This window comes from Gavialis gangeticus, unplaced genomic scaffold (assembly GCF_001723915.1).
Source record: "Gavialis gangeticus isolate Ggan-Ray unplaced genomic scaffold, GavGan_comp1, whole genome shotgun sequence".
NCBI lineage: Eukaryota > Metazoa > Chordata > Crocodylia > Gavialidae > Gavialis > Gavialis gangeticus.
Window position 1 is genome coordinate 30941615 of NW_017729008.1, and position 20679 is coordinate 30962293.

At 45.6% G+C, this 20679-nt stretch overlaps 1 protein-coding gene across 4 annotated transcripts in view; it reads left to right on the forward strand.

Moving 5' to 3' along the window:
* The window catches only part of FRMD4A (FERM domain containing 4A), a 379383-nt gene that overhangs the window by 196611 nt on the left and 162093 nt on the right, over nucleotides 1–20679 (forward strand). For all 4 annotated transcript variants that reach the window (XM_019509538.1, XM_019509536.1, XM_019509535.1 and 1 more), the window contains exon 3: nucleotides 11597–11691. In XM_019509538.1, the coding sequence (XP_019365083.1) occupies nucleotides 11597–11691 (95 nt within the window). The remainder of the gene's footprint in view (nucleotides 1–11596; nucleotides 11692–20679) is intronic.

The following is a 20679-nucleotide window of genomic DNA, read 5'->3' on the forward strand; positions in this document are numbered from 1 at the left end:
GTATCGTGCCAGCTCGCACATGGCTGCATAAGGGATCCCCCGAGGAGGCTCAGTTTGTTTTAATGTAGGATATCCCCGTCCCTGAGCTCGCCTGGGAGTGTGTCTGTCTTCTCGAGCAGCGCGGCACCTTCCGGCGCTGCGTTAGCATTTCAGTCTGCCCACGGTTGGATTTGTAAGAAATAAAAACAGGGCGGGACTGGGAGAAGCTTCCTCGGGGTTTGCCTTGCTAAGCATGGGGGGTTTGGTCTCGGTTTCTGGCCCAAATAAATTTGAATGCATGGCATGCCTCCTGGGTTTTTGGTTGTAACCATGATGGTCTAAGGACGTAGGCAGGAGAGGGTCTTTGGGTAGATGCGATATCTTTTATTAGACCGACTGACTAGTTGGAAAAAACGTTCTTTGCAAGCTTTTGGGCACAATCGCCCTTGTTCAGGCATTGGGAGACTCTGCTGGTCTGAGACTCCAAGGAATGAGAGAAGAATAAACGAGTGACAGGATGTCAGTGAGAATGTAATTTTCTCACGTTCTCACTGTCACACTTTCAGCTTCTTTCATTCCTTGGGGTCTCAGACCAGCAGTCTCCCAATGCCTGAAGAAGGGCAGTTGCGCCCGAAAGCTTGCAAAAAACTTTTCCCCAATTACTAAGTTGGCCTAATAAAAGATATCACATCTACCCAAAGACCCTTGCCTGCCTATGACATGCATCCTGCAATCGCTGACTTTTCAAGAAAGTCAATTTTACTTCCTCCCGCTCCCTGTTTTGCTGGAGGCAAGTTGGTTTCACTTTGCTACATAAATGAGGTGCGCTGATTTGTTGAGTCAAACGCCAACTCTCTGAAAGTGGAGCTGCAAGCACCACGGTTTATCATACTCCAGTCACTTGCCCATAACGGTGGCAGCATTCAGCTGTTTCATGACGCGCAAAAAATCCAAAAAAAAATCAGACCTTCTGTCTGCAGACATTTTGCATTTCAGTGAGCAATTTTTCACATAAACACCTCTCAGTCTGTTTGGATTAGGCTTCCTATATTGACCCGTTAATACGGAATTAAAGAATGGCAGATCTCCCCCAGAAAGGGAAATTCAAACCTCAAAACCCTAAGGCATCTCCCCTCCCCCGGCTCTGATCTTCAGCATGAGTGGACTGGAGCAGCGCTATTGCCCTGCATTCAGATGCAAAGATAGCTGAAAGGACCATTATTTGATATTTACATGACATTCGTACTGAGCAATTTGATATTTTCTTTTTCTTCAAAGTACACAAAATGGGTTAAACAATTGGTGCCTGATCTGTTGGCAGAACCAAATTGACAAGAAAGGAATGGTAAATGGCTGACAGTTCAGTATTATATGCACAGAGCCCACGGAAGCAAGAAAAATTATAGGACATAAGCAATCATGGTGTAATGTACTGACTAATGCATGTGGGTCTATGTGTGTGCGGCTGGCCTCTAGTAGATAAGAGCCTGCCACTGAATAATGTGTTTTTCCAGCCTATATGCTGGGAGCTCAAAGGTCTGGTGTTTCATTTCCAGTGCTGTCTGTCTTGGCATTCCTATACACCAGTGGTTGTCTACATTTTTAGGCTGGTGGTACCGCTTGTTAGGCTCAAGGCACCCCTCGGAAGATGCCAGTTCTTAGTTTTAATTCCCTCATTGATTATGGAAAAATAATACAGAATGTTTTCTGTTGGAAAGAGTTAAAAAAGACCAAAACAGGTCAGAATTTTCTTTTTACGCTATGGATTCTTGGGTGCTTCTTGTGAACCGCGTGTGCAGACCTAACAGTGGTAACCATCCTGTGTCACCCCTGAAAGTATCGCAGGGCACTTCACAGCACCCTGGTTGAGAAGCAGAGCTATCCACCCCGCACTGTGGAGTCAGGGCACAGCACTTATGATTTAGATGCTGATTCTGAATACACTGTAGTATAAATAGCTGGTTTTTACTGTAAACAGGGGCAGCTTTGCTTCCTCAGGGAAATGGAGTCAAAAGGAGACGGGGAATTGTGTGGGAACTCCCCGTTGGCACTTTTATTTTCATCCAACACCTCTCTCAGTGGACTAAGGTTTCAGGGAGCCTTCATCCAGCCAAAGAGCATGGCAAGGTGTTTGGTTGTGTGCCAGTCGGTGCTGCTTTATGGATTGTTTGGGGAAGAATCGTTCTATATTAATGCAAATTGCTCTCTTATCTGCATCACTTCCCCAGTCCATGGACCAGCTCTGCTGCATGCCCAGGTTGCAAATCTCTTGCATCTCAGATAGAGAGATACAAAGAACTCTCCACCCCCTTCCCCTTTGGTTTTTGGTAAACTGGGCTTCAAGGGTGCTCAAACGTGACACTTTGGCCAGAAGTGGGCCTTGGATTTCTAAACAGGGAAGAGCTGAGTTTAGTGCAGCCTGATTAGATGTGTTCAGCCTCTCCTAGGTTTGTGTGACTGCCATGTGTCTGGTTTATATGTTAAAACATCATAAAATATTAAACTGCCTGCTTCCCAGATTTTTCAGAGTTTGTCTGTCTACCCGCTGCTGAGGGGTGGGGAAGTGCATTGCCTGCGATGGCTTTGGATAGGTTTATATGACAGTTGATAAAACAAAAGATATATTCTGTGTGCATCTGCATTGATGGATGCATGCCGACAACTTCTAACACGGTACCATCTGTTCCTTATTCATGGCACCACTGGACTGTGGAGGCATAATCTCTCAAATTCAACTCTTTCTAAACTTAATGGGAAAACCCACACTGAGAAGCAAGTTTCCTTGCCAGAAGTTGGCTGATGTTCTTTCCACGGGGAAAACGCATGACCATGGAATTTCTCAGCTGATACTGCCTTCTTTTTATGCCGAACATGACATAGCTTCAATACCAAAAATCCTGTTTCTCTGCCAGGTGGAGAATAATTCATTTAGCCTTTTCCTGATTTTCAAAGTAAACCCAGGCTCTGATTTTAACCCAGACCTCATTCTGGCCTGTAAAACAGCAGGCTCAAATAACAGAGCTCCAGTTGTGCCCACTAAGATGTCTTACTGGCATAAAGGGAAAGAAGCTGCTCTCTTCCTTGGCTGGACATGATTTCTCCTAGGCTGGATCTGAGATAAGCTTGTAGGGTAGATGCGGGGCCGTGCACTGTTACATCCCGTAATGCAACTCTTCTGAGGCAAGAGGACCATGGTCTCCAGGGTTGCTGGCCTGTCCCCAGTTATAAGCATCACATTAACTTTAATGTAAGTGTTACCAACAGAACTGGACAATGTTTTTTAAGACTCATTTTTTATTCTTTTAATTGAAAAAAAAATGTAAAAGATTGGAAACTTTCAATTTTGTGATGCATCCGTATGTTCAGTGAAGATGGAAAATTAACTGTTTTGCCCTCATTCTGTTTTTGGCCCCGTTTTAGTGCCCTTCTTCTCCCCTTTTTTACCTCTACTTTTCAGCAACAAAATAGAAATAAAAAAGATTCAGAAAGAACAAAGGAGATGAGGGGAGGGAAAGTTGAGAGAAATAAACAATACTTGGAAATGTTCTCGGTGTTGAACAAGAGAAGACTCATTCCCCTAGGAAACTTCTGGACCAAAAATATGTCTGTCCTTTATAAAATGTTTTCTGTTATTTTGCCCTTTTTTTTTTTTACTATCTCTAAAGCAAAAGGGAGCAGAGAAGAGCACGGTTCCTCCCTTCCAAACTTGAGTATGATGGGTATTCCCCGACACTTCCCCCTCTTTGGCACAATAGTGTTATTTCTGCTCCCTTCTCCTTTTACATTTGTCTTGTCCTTCTGTAACTCTTTTTTACATGACTAAGTCACCTTGACATCCAGTTAAAGAGACACCTGTATTATATTATGCATCCATAGATAAAGGCACCATACAGAAGGATGCATCGCACAGTGAAGTTAATTCATCATTTTTGACAAATCCGACTTTAAAATGGACCCTAAAACAAGTCTAGTTCACCTCTGCATGAAAGATCTATTCCCGCTGTTCTCACTAGCACATACACCAGCTCTAGCCAGGGCACTGGGGATGTTATCAGGGGATTCAGCATCTGCCCAATTGACATTTCTTTATATGACCTGAAAATGCTTTGATCAAGCCAGCTTTGTGAATAGAAGAATGATCTGGGCAATTCTCTGATCATCTACACATCATATTGTGCTGTATTTACTAGTCCTTCAAAGCAAAAGGAGATGTAGGCATTAGGCATCTCAAAATAGAGACCAATAATTTCCTTTTCTTTTACATTCAAGATGACCTTTTTTTATGACCCTTGACATAAAATCCCTCTATCCTGCCTTTGCTTTTCATGCTAGTCCCATAGTAATATCGCCTGAGAATGAAGAAACGAGTTAAGACTTCAGGATTTGGTCTATAGACATTACATTTTGTTTTTCAGAAGAGCTAAGCATCCACGCCTGCAGCCAAAGTCCATGAGAGTCATGCTCGCTGTCTCTGCAGATTGGAGCAGAGAGATGGGAAAGACTTCTTGGCTCCCCACACGTGGCCAGTGCAGGGTTGTTCTGTCTAGCTCATTGCTTATTCTGTCCCTCCTTGGTTTACAGCTCCTTACCAGCATGTTCCCCCTTATAATTAGTAAGATGAGTAGGTCCTTGCCTGCCCCTGGATTTTGCTTAGTTGCATCTAAGCAGCATTTCCCCAGCACACAAGCTGTGTACGGGGTTGATTGCTCCCAGGCTGCAGGAACCCTGGTTAAAGCCCAGCCCCAGCCATGTGTTCATTTTGTTCCTTGCTATCGAGGCAGAAATGCTTTGCTGCTGCAGCGCATTAAACAGCATTTCAAATAAACCCCTCTGACATTGCCCAGAGCATGCTGAGGGGCATTTGGGTTTTTGTGTTAATAAGGAGGCAGTCCCTAATGAATTCCCATCTGCTCTCCTTTCCCAAGGGGCAGAAGGGAAAGCTAGAATTGCTCTGTGCTGCCAGATCTGGTTTGAATTTCCAGAGGAGGTTACCATTATATTAGCCTGTCAGAATTCCCTTGAATGACATATTCATGCCGTTCTGTCTGTCTAATCACTTTGTTTCTAACGAGACCCTCACCGAGGCATCTAGGTGCCACGCTTTTGTACTCTACAGAGCTGTGACTGTCACACAGCCCTATGTGCAATGCATCCAGAGCAAATCTCCTGTGCAGCTGCGGAGGGAAGAAGTGGGGACGACAAATGGGAATCCCGCTCACAGCATACTGCCATGCAGAAGGGACTTGGGGACAGGATGCAGAGTAGCTGGGAATAGTTGGTTGTTGGGACATCAGTACACATGCTGGATCCCACAGCTCTTCCACACCTGGACTGGGAGCACTGGTGCCAAATGAAGGCTGTTCCATCCCAGCTTGGGAGGAAGGATTTTTTTTCCCCTCCTCCAGCTCAGGCTGGCCTGGGACCAGGTTCTGGGCCAGGGTAATTTCTATATAGTAGTGAGCAGTCAAAGCTTTTTCTTTGCTTAGCGTGCATTATCTTTGTCCTGGCCTTATAAATAGGTGTCATGTGGAAAGCAATGCTGGAAGAACAGCACTCGCACCACCATCCCTCATCCCACAAACCAGTCTTCAGGCCTTGTAGCTCCAGCTTCAGGATGTCCACTGACCGGTCTTGGCCCAGGTATGGCCCAGCCATCTGCGCCTATGGGGGTTGGATGTTTCCCACGATCCTTTGCACCAGCTGAACTTGTGCATACACCGCATAAAGGATTCTGGGGACTTGCTATCCCCATGGCTGTTCCCTCAGCTGTGTGGGTCTCAGAGGAGTGGGTGGGAAGGAAACAAAAAAGCCATTGATGTAAAAGGTTGCCACGTGCTACTACAGAACTTGTCCCACATCTGTGAGGGTTGGACCACTTTTGGACCCCTCTTGCACTCCTGATTTACATCCCCGTGACTGAGCATTGTTGCCTTTTTGAGCCCAGTGCCACCAACATTCACAGCAGCTTCCCCCGTGCTATCGGACTAGCCCCCTCTTCCTCCACGTGTCTGAGGCAAGGGTTTTATTAATGCAAAAAAAATATCGCTGTGGAAAATTAAGCCCAGAAATTAATAATGAATTAAAATAATGTGCCGCTAACCTTGGTAATGAGCTCTTTGTCTGTGTATCTCATGCAAAAGGAGGCCATGGCTCATCCATTCCCATCCCGAACTGCGGTCAGCTGAATTGTTCGCTGTCAGTGCTGGTGTCTCCCCTGAGAAGGGATATAGGCTGCCACTTTGTCTCTGCCAGAATTTGACTGCCCCTTTTTACAACAACGTGGACCTGGTCCTTCACACCAAGGAGTTCGTGGCAGCTAGAATGGGAGCCCCTCGCCACCCCTCGGGTGCTCCTTCCCCGTTCCTTCTTTGTCCTGGGAAGGAAGACGCTCATCCCACAGCCCCCAAAAGGACAATAACCTTGCGCAGCCAATGCATGGCTTAGGATGGCAGTGGGAAATAATCTTGAAGGGGACCAACAGGACTTAACATCGCAGTCTTAAGCCTCTTCCAGGAGCCTAGGTCAGTAATTTACCTGGTGTGGAGCCAGCACTGGCTCGGTGTCTATTGTTCTTCACCTTATCTCACTAGGCATGGGTTATCTGATGCAGCAGACTTTTCGAGAGGCCTGCCCACATACTGGAGGCAAGGATCCTTCGCCCATCCTGCTTCCCATGTTGCAGGCAGCAGTCAGGCAAGAAACTGCTTGAGCCAAGGATGCCTTTTGTTGGGCGAATGCAGACTGTACAGAGTGGCATGCAAGGCACTTACGCACTGGTGCATCCTCAGAGGGTGACTTCACATGCTGTATCCATCAGATGTCCCTGTGCCACAGCAGCTGTGAGCAAATGCTTTGTATGTCGCAGCTGTGAGGAGAATGGGTGGTGCTCTTGGGACCTAATACTCACTAGAGACCTGCCCCTGTGGACTGCTGTTGTACTGAAGGCAGGCAGCACCCAGCCTCTTGAGGGATCAGCGGTCGTGCTCATTCCTTGTCATTTATTCCCTTCTCCTTTTTATTCCCTCGTCCTAGTGACATACGAATCTGAAGCCTCCAGCTATGCCTGAGAGGTTGGAACATGCTGCTGTTGGCTACAAAGGACCAACTCACAGAATCATAATGAATCCTAATTTATTGTATGGGATGTGAAGTGACCAGTAAAATCCTAAATGCAACCTCCGAGTTATGAGGAGTACTGGTCACCTTAACACATACACACGCATAGGCTCACTCATTCAAACCCATGTAGCATAGTGTATAGTAGCTGCGGTAGTGATTGTGAGAGCGCTGGTGTTAGCGTGTCTCCCTGTCCAAGGCCCTGGAGCCTGCTGTCGATGGTCAGCTTCCTTCAAGGTGATGTCTTCTGCAGAAGGGGGTCACCTGCTTGTCCTTCTGTCTCGGTAGGCAGGTGCTGGATGAGAGGGCACTACTGAGGGTTACGCGTCACTGCCTTTTATCCCTTTCTGGCAGGCTTGTGCGATTCCCCAGCATCATCTTGGCTGCCCAATGTGGAGGTCACTGTCCCACGTGGGTCTTGAGTAATGCATGACAGCTGTTAGTCACAGGGGTCTCTGCCTGCTGGTACCCGAAGTTTCGGAAGTCCACCCTTGACTTACTGACTTAATGGCTGTATTGTTACGGGTTACAGGAATAGTCAGTAGGGTGGGTGCTCAGTTCCAGGAATCGATTCCTTGGCTTGATTAGCCTAAAATGGCTTGTAGAGTAAAGTTTTGTAGTGCTGAGTTTCTCTGGCTAGGTTATTGTCAATTAACAGCCAGAGGCTCTTGCTTTGTCTTCAGTTATCTACTGATTCATCATACATACTGGCATTCACTCAAGGGGGACCAGCCCAGTATAGCAGATTGTATCACTTTACAATTATAATTTCAATGCAGTGTTTTTAACAATGGTCCAGGGTGTAACTTCATTCTACAGGGAATACATTCCTTAAGGGTTTAAAAGTATAAAATATGCAAAATACCATGGTAAAGATGAGACAGATGAAATATAAGTATAAAAATGCACTGTGAGAAATATATAAAAATGCAATGTGAGGTCGTGAGGATCAAAGGCTACTGGGGACAGTAAGTGAGTAAGGTTAGCACCAGGATATATTTACAGTCTTTGAAGCTGATATTTTAGTTCTTTTGTTTTCTTTAGTGACACTGAGCTTAATTGATATGTAGATGTAGTTTGTAGGTTTTTCCTACAGCTTTCTGGCTTGCTCTGAGCCTTGCCACACCCATGCAATGAGTGTGCTAGGTCTCTGCCAATACTTAGAAGGAAAAAGAAATGCACAAAATGGGGGGGCAGGCAAGAAGGGGCCTCTTGTTACACTGCAACATGTCATACATGTTCCTCCCCCGCTAACTGAGTGCAGCCAGTTGCTGAGTCTGGTGTCTGGCTTCCCCACTCTCCAGCATAATCGCTCATTTGTCAAACATCTGAATCACAGCAGAGCAGTTCTTACCAGTCTGTGCCAGTTGCAGGGCACAATGCCGCAATATATGCCATTGTTGCGAGATGGAGTTCACCTGGCCTCTGTCAGTGGCCACGGCTGCTCAGACGGTGCTGTCATTGTGTGCGTGGTTTGTAAGGTCAGAACTGATTCATTTGGAAAGACAAAAGTGCTCCCCCTCTCCCTATGTCCCCCTGCCTCTTAATGATGGCTGGTTGAATACAACTTGGAGCGCTGCTCTCCACAAACGCTCCTGCCCAGACAGGGATGGAAATAATCTAGTTTTTAAACGTAAGCTGGAGAAGACAGTGATATGGGGCTCGCAGGATTGGAACTCAATGACATGAAATTGTGCCACTTATGCAACTCTGGCCAGCTATTTCTGCAACCACGGGGCCAGCCTGGTGACATATTTGGTACTCTGTTGTCCTTGTCCTCATAATGTCCAACCATCTCACGGTCGTTAATGGATTGTATCCTCACAAGATCCCCATGAAGTAGGGAATCATGGGCTTCCTTTACCAGCTGGAAAGCACGGAGATGAAGAGCTCTCCTGCATCACTTCAGTGCTGTTCCCAGGAGCGTGGCCACTGAGGACAGCTGCTATACAAGTGCCCACTGCTGAAAATGACGTTACGTTGCTGCTTTAGAGCAGCCCTGGCCACGTATCAGTACAAACACCCAAGGCAAAGACATGAGGTCCCAGTGGCTCTAAAGCTACTAAGTTGCCCCATTTTTTGAGTGTTGCTGCAGGCTGAGAGGGGCACATGGACGGGATGCTGTGCTTCCTGGTGTCAGGCCTGAGTGTGGTGTGTAAGTGGTATATGCCATGGGTAGGCAACTGCTAGCACGCATGCACATGAAGGCACTTTGCTTGGCTCGTGCACCTCAGGATAGGTGGCAGGGAAGCCATGAGGGGCCTGATCTTTGTTGTGGCAGTGCCACCCCAGCCCCTTTCCATCATCCACCTTGGGGTACATGTGCACCCACCACCAGCAGCAAGTCAGGCCAGGCTCCGCGGACCCTGCTTGCAGCCTCCCCATCGCAGCTGCTTGCAGCCTTCCCTTCTCCTGCTGCGAGCAGCCCAGGCTCCATGGTGGGTGGCAAGGGCCTGCCCAGAGGTTGGGCTGGCTGTAGCAGGCAGCCAGGAGGCTGCAAGTGGCTGCACTGGGGTCTGCAGAGCCCTAATCCAGCTCATTGCTGGTGGTGGGATCACACGTGCCTTGAGGTGGACAGCAGAGAAGGGGCTGGGGCTGCGCTGCCACAACAAGAATTGAGCCCCTCGTGGTTTCCCTGCCCCTGGCATGCCAACATCTTACAAGTTGAGGTTGCGGGTGTTTTTGTCACTCTGCCCAAAAACATTGCCAACCCCTGTTGTAGACTTAGATGCTCTAAGTGATTTGGCCAAGGTCCTGCATAAGATAACTGATTCAGAAACTAAGCTTGGGTCTCTTGAGACTCACTTTAATTTCCTATCCACGAAGATATCCTTCCGATCCAGCGGCTAAGGCTTTGTTCAAACAGTAGGAACAAACTGTTCCAGCTGCAGAAGAGTCTAAACATGGTAACAGTTGTTGTTTCTCTCCTTGCATGCCTAGGTACCACAATAAGAATCAAGGCTCCACAGTGCCAGGTGCTGCATAGACAAATAAAATAATCCTTTGTTATCCAAGTGTCAGTTAGGATGTAACAGGTGGATGAAACAGGCAAACTGGGTGGGTAAGAGGGTGAGGTAGCATTAAATGTGCACAGGTTGGCATAAAAACAAGTGTTGCTGAATGCCATCTGCCTCACTGGTGCCAGGTGGTAGTGAGTGGAAGTAAGCATTTAAGAGGATGAGGTGATGGTCTTAGGGATTTTGGCCAGGAGTTAAGGAATAACTAACTTGGTTGCATTTAATGTGGATCCTCAAGAAATCCATTTCTGAGCACTTGGAGGAGAAGAAGGTGATTAGGAACAGTCAGCATGGGTTCACCAAGGGCAAATCATGCCTGACCAACCTGATTGTCTTCTATGATGAAGTGACTGGCTCTGTGGATGCAAGGAGACCGATGGGTGTGGTATACCTTGATTTAGCAAGGCTTTTGATACGGTCTCCTACAGCATTTTTGCAGACAAGCTAAAGAAGTATAGGCTGGATAAATGGACTGTAAGGTGGATAGAAAACTGGCTGGAGCATCAGGTTCAGAGAGTCAATGGCTCCATGTCTAGTTGGCAGCTGGTATCAAGTGGAGTGCTCCAGGGGTTGGTCCTGGGGGCAGTTTTGTTCAATGTCTTCATCAACGACTTGGAAGATGGCATAGAGTGTACCCTAAGCAAGTCTGCAGATGACACCAAGCTGGGAGGAGTAGTAGATATACTGGAGGGTAGGGCTAGGATTCAGAGTGACCTAGACAAATTGGAGGATTGGCCCAAAAGGAATGGCATAAAGTTCAACAAGGACAAGTTCAAAGTCCTGCACTTAGGATGGAACAATCCCATGTAGCCATGTGTCACAGGGTTTAGGCTCCTGGAAAGAAAAAGCAGCAGCTGACGCCCACTTGCCAAGTACCCTTTGCAGCAGCATCAAACTCACATCAAACTCAAAGCTTACAGGGTTTCCACAGGGAATGCACAAGGCAACCCTAGCTCAATAAAAGGACCATCCTCTGAATCATAGGAAAGGCCTTGTTCACTATATGGCTCTATCTAGCATTGGCTTTTTTGTTTAAAACTCCCACCGGTGCAGTACTAAGATTATCACAGAGAGATAAGGGAAGAAGCAGGGCAAGTCTTAAGGTCTTATGGCTGGAAGTCTAACCAGGAACACCCCCAGGAATGGAGATTCTCTAGGCTTCTGTAGAGATTTTTCAATTGTCCATGTTTTTATGTTTTCCGTAATATTTAAGCTAAATCTCCAAGCAGCAGTGACTCTGATATCTGCCATAAAGATCTCTCCTTGACCAATGAAAATAGTTAATCCCATCCTCTTCACAACTTCTCTGTGGACAGATTATCAGCTGTGTCTGCCATCAGCTATATATTCTTCAGACTTGCCTTGCCCACTCACTTATCCTTCTATGATAATCCTATTTTATACTAGAGATTTATATTGAAGAAGTATAAGAAGTATATGAGACTTGACCCCACTGTTAATTGTTTTTCCTTCTTGTTTTCCAGCCAAAGCTTTTGGCCAAGGAGCTGCTTGACCTGGTGGCATCTCATTTCAACCTGAAGGAGAAAGAATACTTTGGCATTGCATTCACAGATGAAACGTAAGTGCCATAGCGGAAAGCACCGGGAAGCATAAAAAGCCTGCCTGCCCATCTTCCAGGCAGAAGGGTCAACACATAGGCCTGTGCACTATTTATGTCCCTAGCCCAGGCCTGGTGGGACATGGGGCTAATGTGAGACTAAGGTAGCATATGCATTAATCTCATTACTGGCCCTTTCATACAAGGTTGGGTGTCACTTACTGTGAGTTAACTGTTGCCCAAGATGCGAGGAGACATGAGCAGTCCCTTCCTAGTCAGATGTTGACAGAGCCCTTGTCTTTGACATTGGCAGAAGGTCATCTTATGCTGTCATGGTCTTCAAATCCAGTTGCTGCTTCACAATCATTACTGGTACGGCAGAATGGTATAATTAACATGTTAACAGGATTGTGCTCTCAGGCAGGTTTAATGCTAATGACAAATGAATAGAGGGGTAGAGAAACATCTTTTTCAAATTACACTGGGTAATTTCAAGAACTGTTAGGTCCCAGATAAAGGAAAAGGGGAGGGGGAAGAGATGAAGAGCTCCAAAATTTAATATTAAGTCCAGACGTTTGTGAATAATAACATTTTGTGTAAATGTTGGGATTTGGCCTTCCCCAGCAGTTCTGTGACATTTTGTGATGGTGCTGGAGAACTGGAACATGTAGCAGACTCCTCACAGCTCTGTCAGCTGTCATCAGCGTGGTGTTTTATTTTCCACAACCTCTGTGGTTACATCAAAATATCACTTTCATTTTAAGGAAAGGAGGTTCACAGCCCACGTAATTTTGGACACAACTTGAAAACAAGAGTTCTTAAGCTTCATAAGCCAGAAAGCAAATAAATACTTCACACTGGGTTTGTCTACATGTGCATTTACACTATCTTAAATTTACTGTGCAGTAAATTACTGTGCAGTAAGTGGGAATAGGCCGGTGTCTACACATCAGGTGTTAAAGCGCATTAACGCTATGTGCGGACTGATTTGGGACTCAAGTTAGTCCCAAGTCAGTCCACAGACACAGTGTTACTGCACAGTAAGGTGTCTACACATGTGTTACTGTGCAATAACTAATTGGGCGTGAATTTGATACGTGCATGATGCAGGTACCAAATTTATGCTGAAGTCGGTGTAAGTCACCATTTATACTGTGCAGTATGGGCATGGCCATGTAGATGCGTGCCTGTACTATGCAGTAATTTTGGTTACTGTGCAGTACATGTGCACATGTAGACACACCCACTAGGTAGTCAGAGAGAGGCCATAACCACTGCTTAGCATATTATCTCCTTGTTAGCTTGTGTTCCCTGCCTCCACCCGGCACCTCCCTGTGTTTTCTGTAGAATTAGATTGTAAAAGCCTGAGGGAAGAGACTGTGTCTTGGGTATGTGTTTGTATGTAGATGAGCACAAACCTGATTTCTGACTGAGAAACCCCCTAGGTTTTACCACAAGACAAATAATGCAAAGGTACATGTATTATATATAATGTCATGATTTTTTTTGCCAATAGCATGGCTTGGGGTTGGCAAGCCTATTACCACTGGCCAGCCCAATTTCACCATCCCAGGTGAAGTGCTAAAAAGTGAGCAACATGAATAGTTTATTAAATGAGACAGGGGGAGGATAGTGTACACACATATAACATGTGCATACACATACACATCGATGTAGGTGCACTAAGGTGGGTATGTACAGATCTGCCATCTTCTAGCCTGTCCCCCTGCCCAAACCACCTCTCCATTATAAGAGAAGAAGCACTTGTAGAGCACAGCTGTCTAGCTTGCATTGGAAGCCCTCATCCAAACGCATGGCTTTACTAGCAATGGGACGTTCATGCTTAAAGTGGTACATGTGCAAGACGGGACTGCCTGTGGGAAAAGCCAGAGCGCACAGCTGACAGGGAACCTCCTCAGCCTTGGACAGGTTTGTAGATGGAAAGTTACTGTGGCAAAAGGAGAGCCCTGTTCCCTGCGTGTTTTCTCTCAGCATGTCATGCTGAGGGGAGCTCCGGCTGGGATCCGAGACGGTGAGGTACTCTGTGCACGCTGCCTGAGGGGGAAACAGAGCCAAAGAGGCCCAGCTGTTTCCATTTGTTCTCAGCAGTGACACTAGTTACAAAGGAAAATGCCCGGCAAGCCCATTGGCATGCAGCCAGTCCCACAAAAAAGTGGAGTCACATCATATACCCAAGAGGGTGCAGAAATAAGAGGCATTGTGAGCATGGAGAGGGGGCAAAGATGATTTGCTAGTGACCATGTATAGTTCCAGAAGGGGCATTTACTTCAGACACCCTGGGAAAAGTAGCTTAACGAAAACCAAGTGGGAGTAAAGCTCTAGGGTAGAGAAATGCAAGAAACTGATAAAAGATCAAGATGCTTGAAACTTTTGGTACCCAGGTTGTAGCCGTATTGGTCTAGAGGAAAAGACGATCAGGACTAGTGGCAGAGGTGATATCTTTTATTAGACCAACAAGATTTTTGTAAAAACAATTCTTTAATTGCAAGCTTTCGAGCACAAACACCCTTCATCAGGCACTGGAGAACAGATTGTAAACCTTCTCCTGGGTAGAAACTTTTGGAGCATCTGACACGCAAGTGGGATGGTCTGTTTGATCCCAGATAGGGACTGATGTACTGAGATCCTAGCCTAATCAGTAGGCCACTCACTGTCTCTCAGAAAATCCCAGATAATTTAAGTGGGGCTTTTGGACGACTACCGAAATTATCACTAGTAGATACAGCATATTTTCCCATCATCATCTTTAACAGAATTTTGTCCATACGTGACACAACCTGTGAAATATAGGAACTATTTTATGCAGTTGAACACATCCAACAAAGTAGTTAAGGCATTAGACCGGGACCTGGCAAGTCTGGGATCAATTCTTCACTCTTCCACAGACTTTCTGTTTGCCTTTTGGCAAGTCCTTCAATCTCCCTGTACTTGCATGTTCCACCTCTAAAATGAGGATCAGCTTTTTAAATAACATTTCTTCCCTACACTATTAATAATAGAAAAAGGGTAGGAGGGTCTGTCTTTCACTACATGTCTGTAGAGCGCTTTGCATAATAGGGCAGTGGTATTGGTTGGGGACTTTAGGCAGCTTCTGGAATACTAATAGGAACGATTTAATTCAGAACATTTCTGTGACACTACAGCAGGAGATTTATCTAGTTTTCCTCACAGATGCAATATCTCTGACTCCGGGTGCTCACGTCCTTGAATGGAACTTGTATACACCGGCTAAGACCGAGCAGGTCTCGTTCATAAATATATTCTGAGCTTGGCTTAGCTGCAAGTTTGGAAAAAGAAAAAAACCCACTGAAGTATTAAATCAATTCTTCAATTTAAGAGTAAAAGCTCTATGAGAGTAATTTATTTAAAAATGATTGGGACTGGGGATTTCCATTCATTAGTGCACTGTATCATGACAACCTGAGAAGAAAATCAATAGGAACAACCTTTGCGTTGGCGACTTAATATCTTCTTGTGATAATATAGGGCCATTACTGCATTCAGCATGACTAAAATTAGATTGTGAGACTGTGATGGGGAAAAGAATAACGTGTCTTATTTTAATGATCATAGGAATGCGTTATAGCGTTAGCAATGAACTGAGGGGCCACAGGTCAAATGGTGACCTCTGTATGGCAGGGTGGATGCGTGGGGCCAAATTCCCAACCCCTGCATAAATCCAGAGAATTAGGAATTAGCCTGACTGGAGAGGAAGGGTGGCCTTATGATTGAGACGTGGGGAAATGGAGCAATTTTAACTCATCCGGTTATGAATCTTCACTATCCCTTCTTCCTTCTGCCATCAATTTGGAAATTTGTGGAAGTAAAATCAGTTTTGCAGTGGCTGAAATTCAGCTTCTCTTCACCTCCCCAGGGATGTGCCAATGTCAAGGCTGTAAACAGGTCTGTTCCACCTTGTGCTCAGGATCAGGGATCATTCACCGCAAGCCTTGCAAGCCCTGGGTTAATTTCTTCCTCCCCTGCTGTTCCCCTTTTCTTTCTTGCAGGGCCATTGATACCACTGGACTCTGGATGAAGCCTGCACTCTCTTTGCAGAGCTGATCCAGCAAAGCAGTCAAAGCCTCTTCAGCTAAGTTATGTAGGATAAAAATGTGTAAAGGATCGCTGCTTCAGCATCTGGGCATAACCCAACCCTCTAGGAAAAAATCATCTCAGCCATCCAGTCCTGACCAGTGTCAGAGCTGGATTTGGGTACTAAACTGTTGTTATTTATGTTACGGCACTGCTAGCGTGTGCTATAAATCACATGGTAAGAAATGGTTCCTTCGCCAAAATCTAAAGTCTAACTGAGCAATACAAATGATAGCGGGGAAACAGGGAACCAGAAAGGTGGGCCAACTTGTGCACTGTCACTCAGCAAATCAGTAGCAGAGCCAAGAATAGGCCCAGATGACTCGATCTCAGTTTAGTGGCTTCTCCAATGGACTGTGATGCATCTCTGTAATGAAGTACTGATCCATTTTAGCAGTTCCTACATTACAATGAATGCCTGGGCCTTATGCTGCCTCCCAAAGGTATTTCCATCAAAGGGAAAATTAATTTTAATGTGGGAAGGTTAAGGGAAGGTTAATTTTAATGTGTTTTTTTCCTATAACAGTTGATGGAAGCTAGAATAATCCATATTTAATCCTTACTCAAAGAAAACAACAGGAGTTTGGTTTAGATGGGAGGTGAATCAGGCTATTAATCCAAGGATATCAAATATCTTTAGAAACACTAATACATGTAGATATACTTATCAGAAAACTGGACACTAACTAGCAAATGTCTATATCCCAATCCACCTTGAGGCAGTATGTTCATTGACATGCTGTTTTCTGCTGCACAGGGGGATAAGAGAAAACAGAAACTATTGCGTACAATTGACAGCATTGAGCCAATGAACCAGAAGCCATACCCAGCCTATGTAGTAAATGTAGCCAATTTCTGTTTGCTAAAAGCAATTACACATTTGTTATTGATCCAACAATTTAACTTCAACCTGGCTATAAACAACAAAAAAATGATCAGGCTGTCATGGTACAGCCTGTTGGGTTTGCACCATTGCTGATGTGAATACTTGGATGTAAATTCTTAAATGGCAAAATCAATGGAGTTAATGAAGACAAAAGCCGTTATATGCCTCTTAAGTTCAGCTGTGCTGGAGAAGCATTTCCAGGCAGGAAAATATCAAGAGGATCTCACTGCAACCCATCAGTGAGAAAACAGTCATTAAGATTATTAGACAGCTAGGGTTAATTGTGATCCCTTTAATCGTGATGAATAGCTTCTAACTCCATGAGTTGTCCCATTGAGGACAGTGGGACAGCTTCTTCAGTGAAGAGCTGTGCAGAGTAATGCTACTGGAAACTGGCCCCTAGACAAAGCATGTGTATTAGGTAGCAGATGCTAATGACTGTTTGGTGCTGCTGCTTTGAACATGTCAGAGTGGATGTGCCTTGGAAAACACAAGAAGTAGCGACCTACATCAATCAAAGCCCTCACTGATGAACCACTTTAAGTGGTAGTTGCACAGGCTGAGCTATTACGTGTTTGCAGTAAGATAGTAATAGTTCCCTGTACAAGGTGCAACAGTGACCTCTTTGCAGTTGGGTACCTTAGAAATAAGCATGTTAAAAATCCCTGGATGCACCAGCGTTTTGACTGGTTCTCCTGCCTTCTTGATGACTTTCTCTCATCCTATTTCCGCTTCTTTATTACTCATAGAGTTATAATTAGAGCACCACAAAGGTACTATTACTGGTAAATAAATGACAATATATTACTGTTTAGAGGTGATTATGTGAGACAGTTGCTTAAGCTAACAAGCAGATTGACAATCAGCTGCTTCCCTTAGCAGATCAATGAGTCTTTCCAAAAACGAAAAAAAGTAAGCGACTACTTAGAGTGAGTGGCTGTCCACTCTACCTTAGGGCTTTCCACCATTGGTGGGAATGACAGCATCTGCAAGGCAAACTTGTGTGTATGTTCCCCTTGAATAAAGACATGATTTTTCAGCTCGCTGATTAGTGCTTTGTCAACACATTGGCCTGATCTCTCACTGTAGTCATAAGTGTGTAATGCCATCAGCTGCTTTCAGTACTACTAACCCCAGCCATATAAACACAGCTGGACAAAGAGAGTTCAGGGATACAATGTCTTTTTGGCTTCTTCTTGCTTTTGACAGTGCTTTGCCCACAGGCCCTCGTAGGTTGTATGTATGCTTGTTTTTAAGCATGAGTTTAAGTAGGAATACATAATCTTGTCTGATTTCAACCTGCTTGTATACTATGGCTTCTAAAGTCTGATATGAATTTCATTGCTATTGGGTTCATAATATCCCACATGAGAGACAATGTAGGCAAAAGGGACCAATTGTGAGAAAAATGAGCAAGTAAAGGTCAAAATATGCACAAGTAACTGATCATTTTGGATGCCTCTATTTTTGTTCTGAGTGCCCAGTTTGGGCCAGATTGGTCCAGATCTAAATGGGCTTCCTTTTTCAGAAGGTGCTGAGTCTCCATCCTCTAAAACTCAGACCCTTAAAAATGACTCAATGTAGGCACCCAAAAAATAGAAGCATCTACAGCTACTAACAGCTATGGAAAGTCTTGGCCATTTCATTTATACTGTAGATGGAGACCCCCTTGAGATAGCCAGGCTTTTGCTACATTCTTTCATTCCTAATAACAGTTCAGGCTTCCCTTTAGCTAAAAAAAAATGTTCAAAATTAAGTTAACCTTGAGGAAAACCACACAAGTCTAAATCACAGGAAAAGAAAGATTTAGAAACTTGAACTGGGTTTGCAGGGCAAATGCATATAATTAGAGAAGGAAAGTTGGAAAAGCTTCAAATTGCACGAAGTTCACAGATCTCCATTGCCTGGCTCATAGCTGTAAGATGAGCAGAGAACTGAAGGCAAAATCAGTATGCAAGCTCTAAGTCAGCGGTGGGCAAAGTCCAGCCCTCGGGCCGGATCTGGCCCACAGTGGACTCCATTTCCCAGCAGCCCCTGCGCAGTGAATCATGGCTCTGCCCTGGCGCCTTGCTGCCGTGACAGCATGGTCCAGAGCCAGGGCGAAGCCACAATCCACTACCTGCACGCCCCTGCCTGGAGCATTCAGGCTGCAGATCACAGCTCTGCCCTGGCTCTGAACCATGCTGTCAGCACTGCAAGATCCCAGCCTGACCCCGGAGCAGCTCCCCATCCTGCCGCGCACCATGCCAGTGCTGTCACTGACTCAAGTGACTCCTTTGCCTCCTTTGTCCTAGTGATGATCTTCAATCTGGTGCAGAGGAAGGTCGGCCAGCTTAGACTTCAGTGGGAGTTCAGTGTGGAGCCTGCCTAAGTGCTTTTGTAAATCACACTGGGCAACATCTGCGCCTTGCTAAATCTGGTCCCCCGAGCCCTACTTTTCTGCCTGTAAAATGGGACAAACCCAAACAAGACTCTTTGGACTTTTCTTTGTGGCTTTCACAGACTTGATCACAGCTCTTCTACTAGTAGGAGAAAAACCCCTTCCCAGGGTCACATTCTTCCCTCAGAGGTTACTAGTAACCTCAATCAAAGTCAACAGAGCATCAGAAAGTCATGGACATCACCTGTGCAAAATGCTACCAAACGAAAACTGTTGGAAAGACTCTGCAAGGTGCAAAATAATGAGCCAGTCCCAGCATGACAGAAGTCCAGAATAAATGTGGCACCATGACTTGTCACAGCATCACATGTGATGATCACATGTATGTGATAATACCAGCTTGCCATGACAAGGAGCCAAAGACCCAGTGGCACCTGGATAATTTCCCTGAAATTGTCCCCTCAAGTGTATGTGGAGTTTTAGGAGCCTTAGAAGAAGCAGGGGTGTAGTCTCCCAGTCCATGTCTTCTTCAGGATCTGTAGATAAGGGGACCAGTAAACACAGACAGGATCGTTCTTGCCATTGTGCTCTACCAGCTCTCTGCCTCCGCCGGCAACATCCTTCACACAGCTGCATCTTAGTAGTCACAGTGTGGGGCCAAGGCAATCATACAGCATTCACTTCAGCTGACGTTTCCAACTGTAAATGGCACAGAGTCAAAGTGAACAGTGCACAAGAGAGCAGCAGATCTTCAATTTTTACCTTCTCTGCCCTGAGTAGACTTCCAGGGGGCTTGTGTGAGCCCTTACACAGAGCATGGGGAGGAGAGGAGACAACCACAGAGGTGGCCCCGTGGCTACTCTGATCCACCCTCTGTCCCCTCCACCTGCAGAAAGAGTGGGAACGAAGAGGCCCTCAATCACCAGATTTTTTTGTGCGCTCTCAAACTCACCAAGTGCCTGATCCTTAACTCTCTGCCATCAGCAATACAGAACTGAGCCCCGCAGCTGTTTCAAAGTGCTCAGATAATACAGTCAAGGGCATTGTACAAAAACAAGACACAGGGGTAGTATGTTCCCCGCGGTCTGTGTGGCTGCATGGAGACGTACTTGTGTGATGCTCACCAAGCATCCAGTCCCACACTGCATTTCTGAGTCTGGGCAGCCATAAAGTACTGTGATGGTGGATGTCACCTACTGTAATACTGTAACATGAGCTACAATGCCCAGAAGCCTCCAGGGGACAGGAGGAATGAACTGCAATATGCACTACAGCTACTAGAAGGTGGCAGGGGACAGGGAGCAGGAGGAAGCAGAAGTAGCAGCATCAGAGCATGGCTCGTGGTGGCAGAGAGAGGGAGACAGGTGGCCAGAGTGTCAGGAGTGGCAGAGCTAGGACTGCATGCTGTGGAAGTGGGGCTCAGACATGGCAGACAGCAATTAAGTATTTTATGGGACCAGAGACTGGTTTGGAGCCCTCCAGAGTTGTGGGCGGGTTTAAGATTCTCAAATGTATATCTCACGGTGTTAGTGTTTTCTACCAGTTACCTCTTCTTGGGTGATTTCACCGTCACATCACTGTTTCCTTCCCGTTACTCGGATCCTAAGTGTATGCAACTTAATGTTAACAT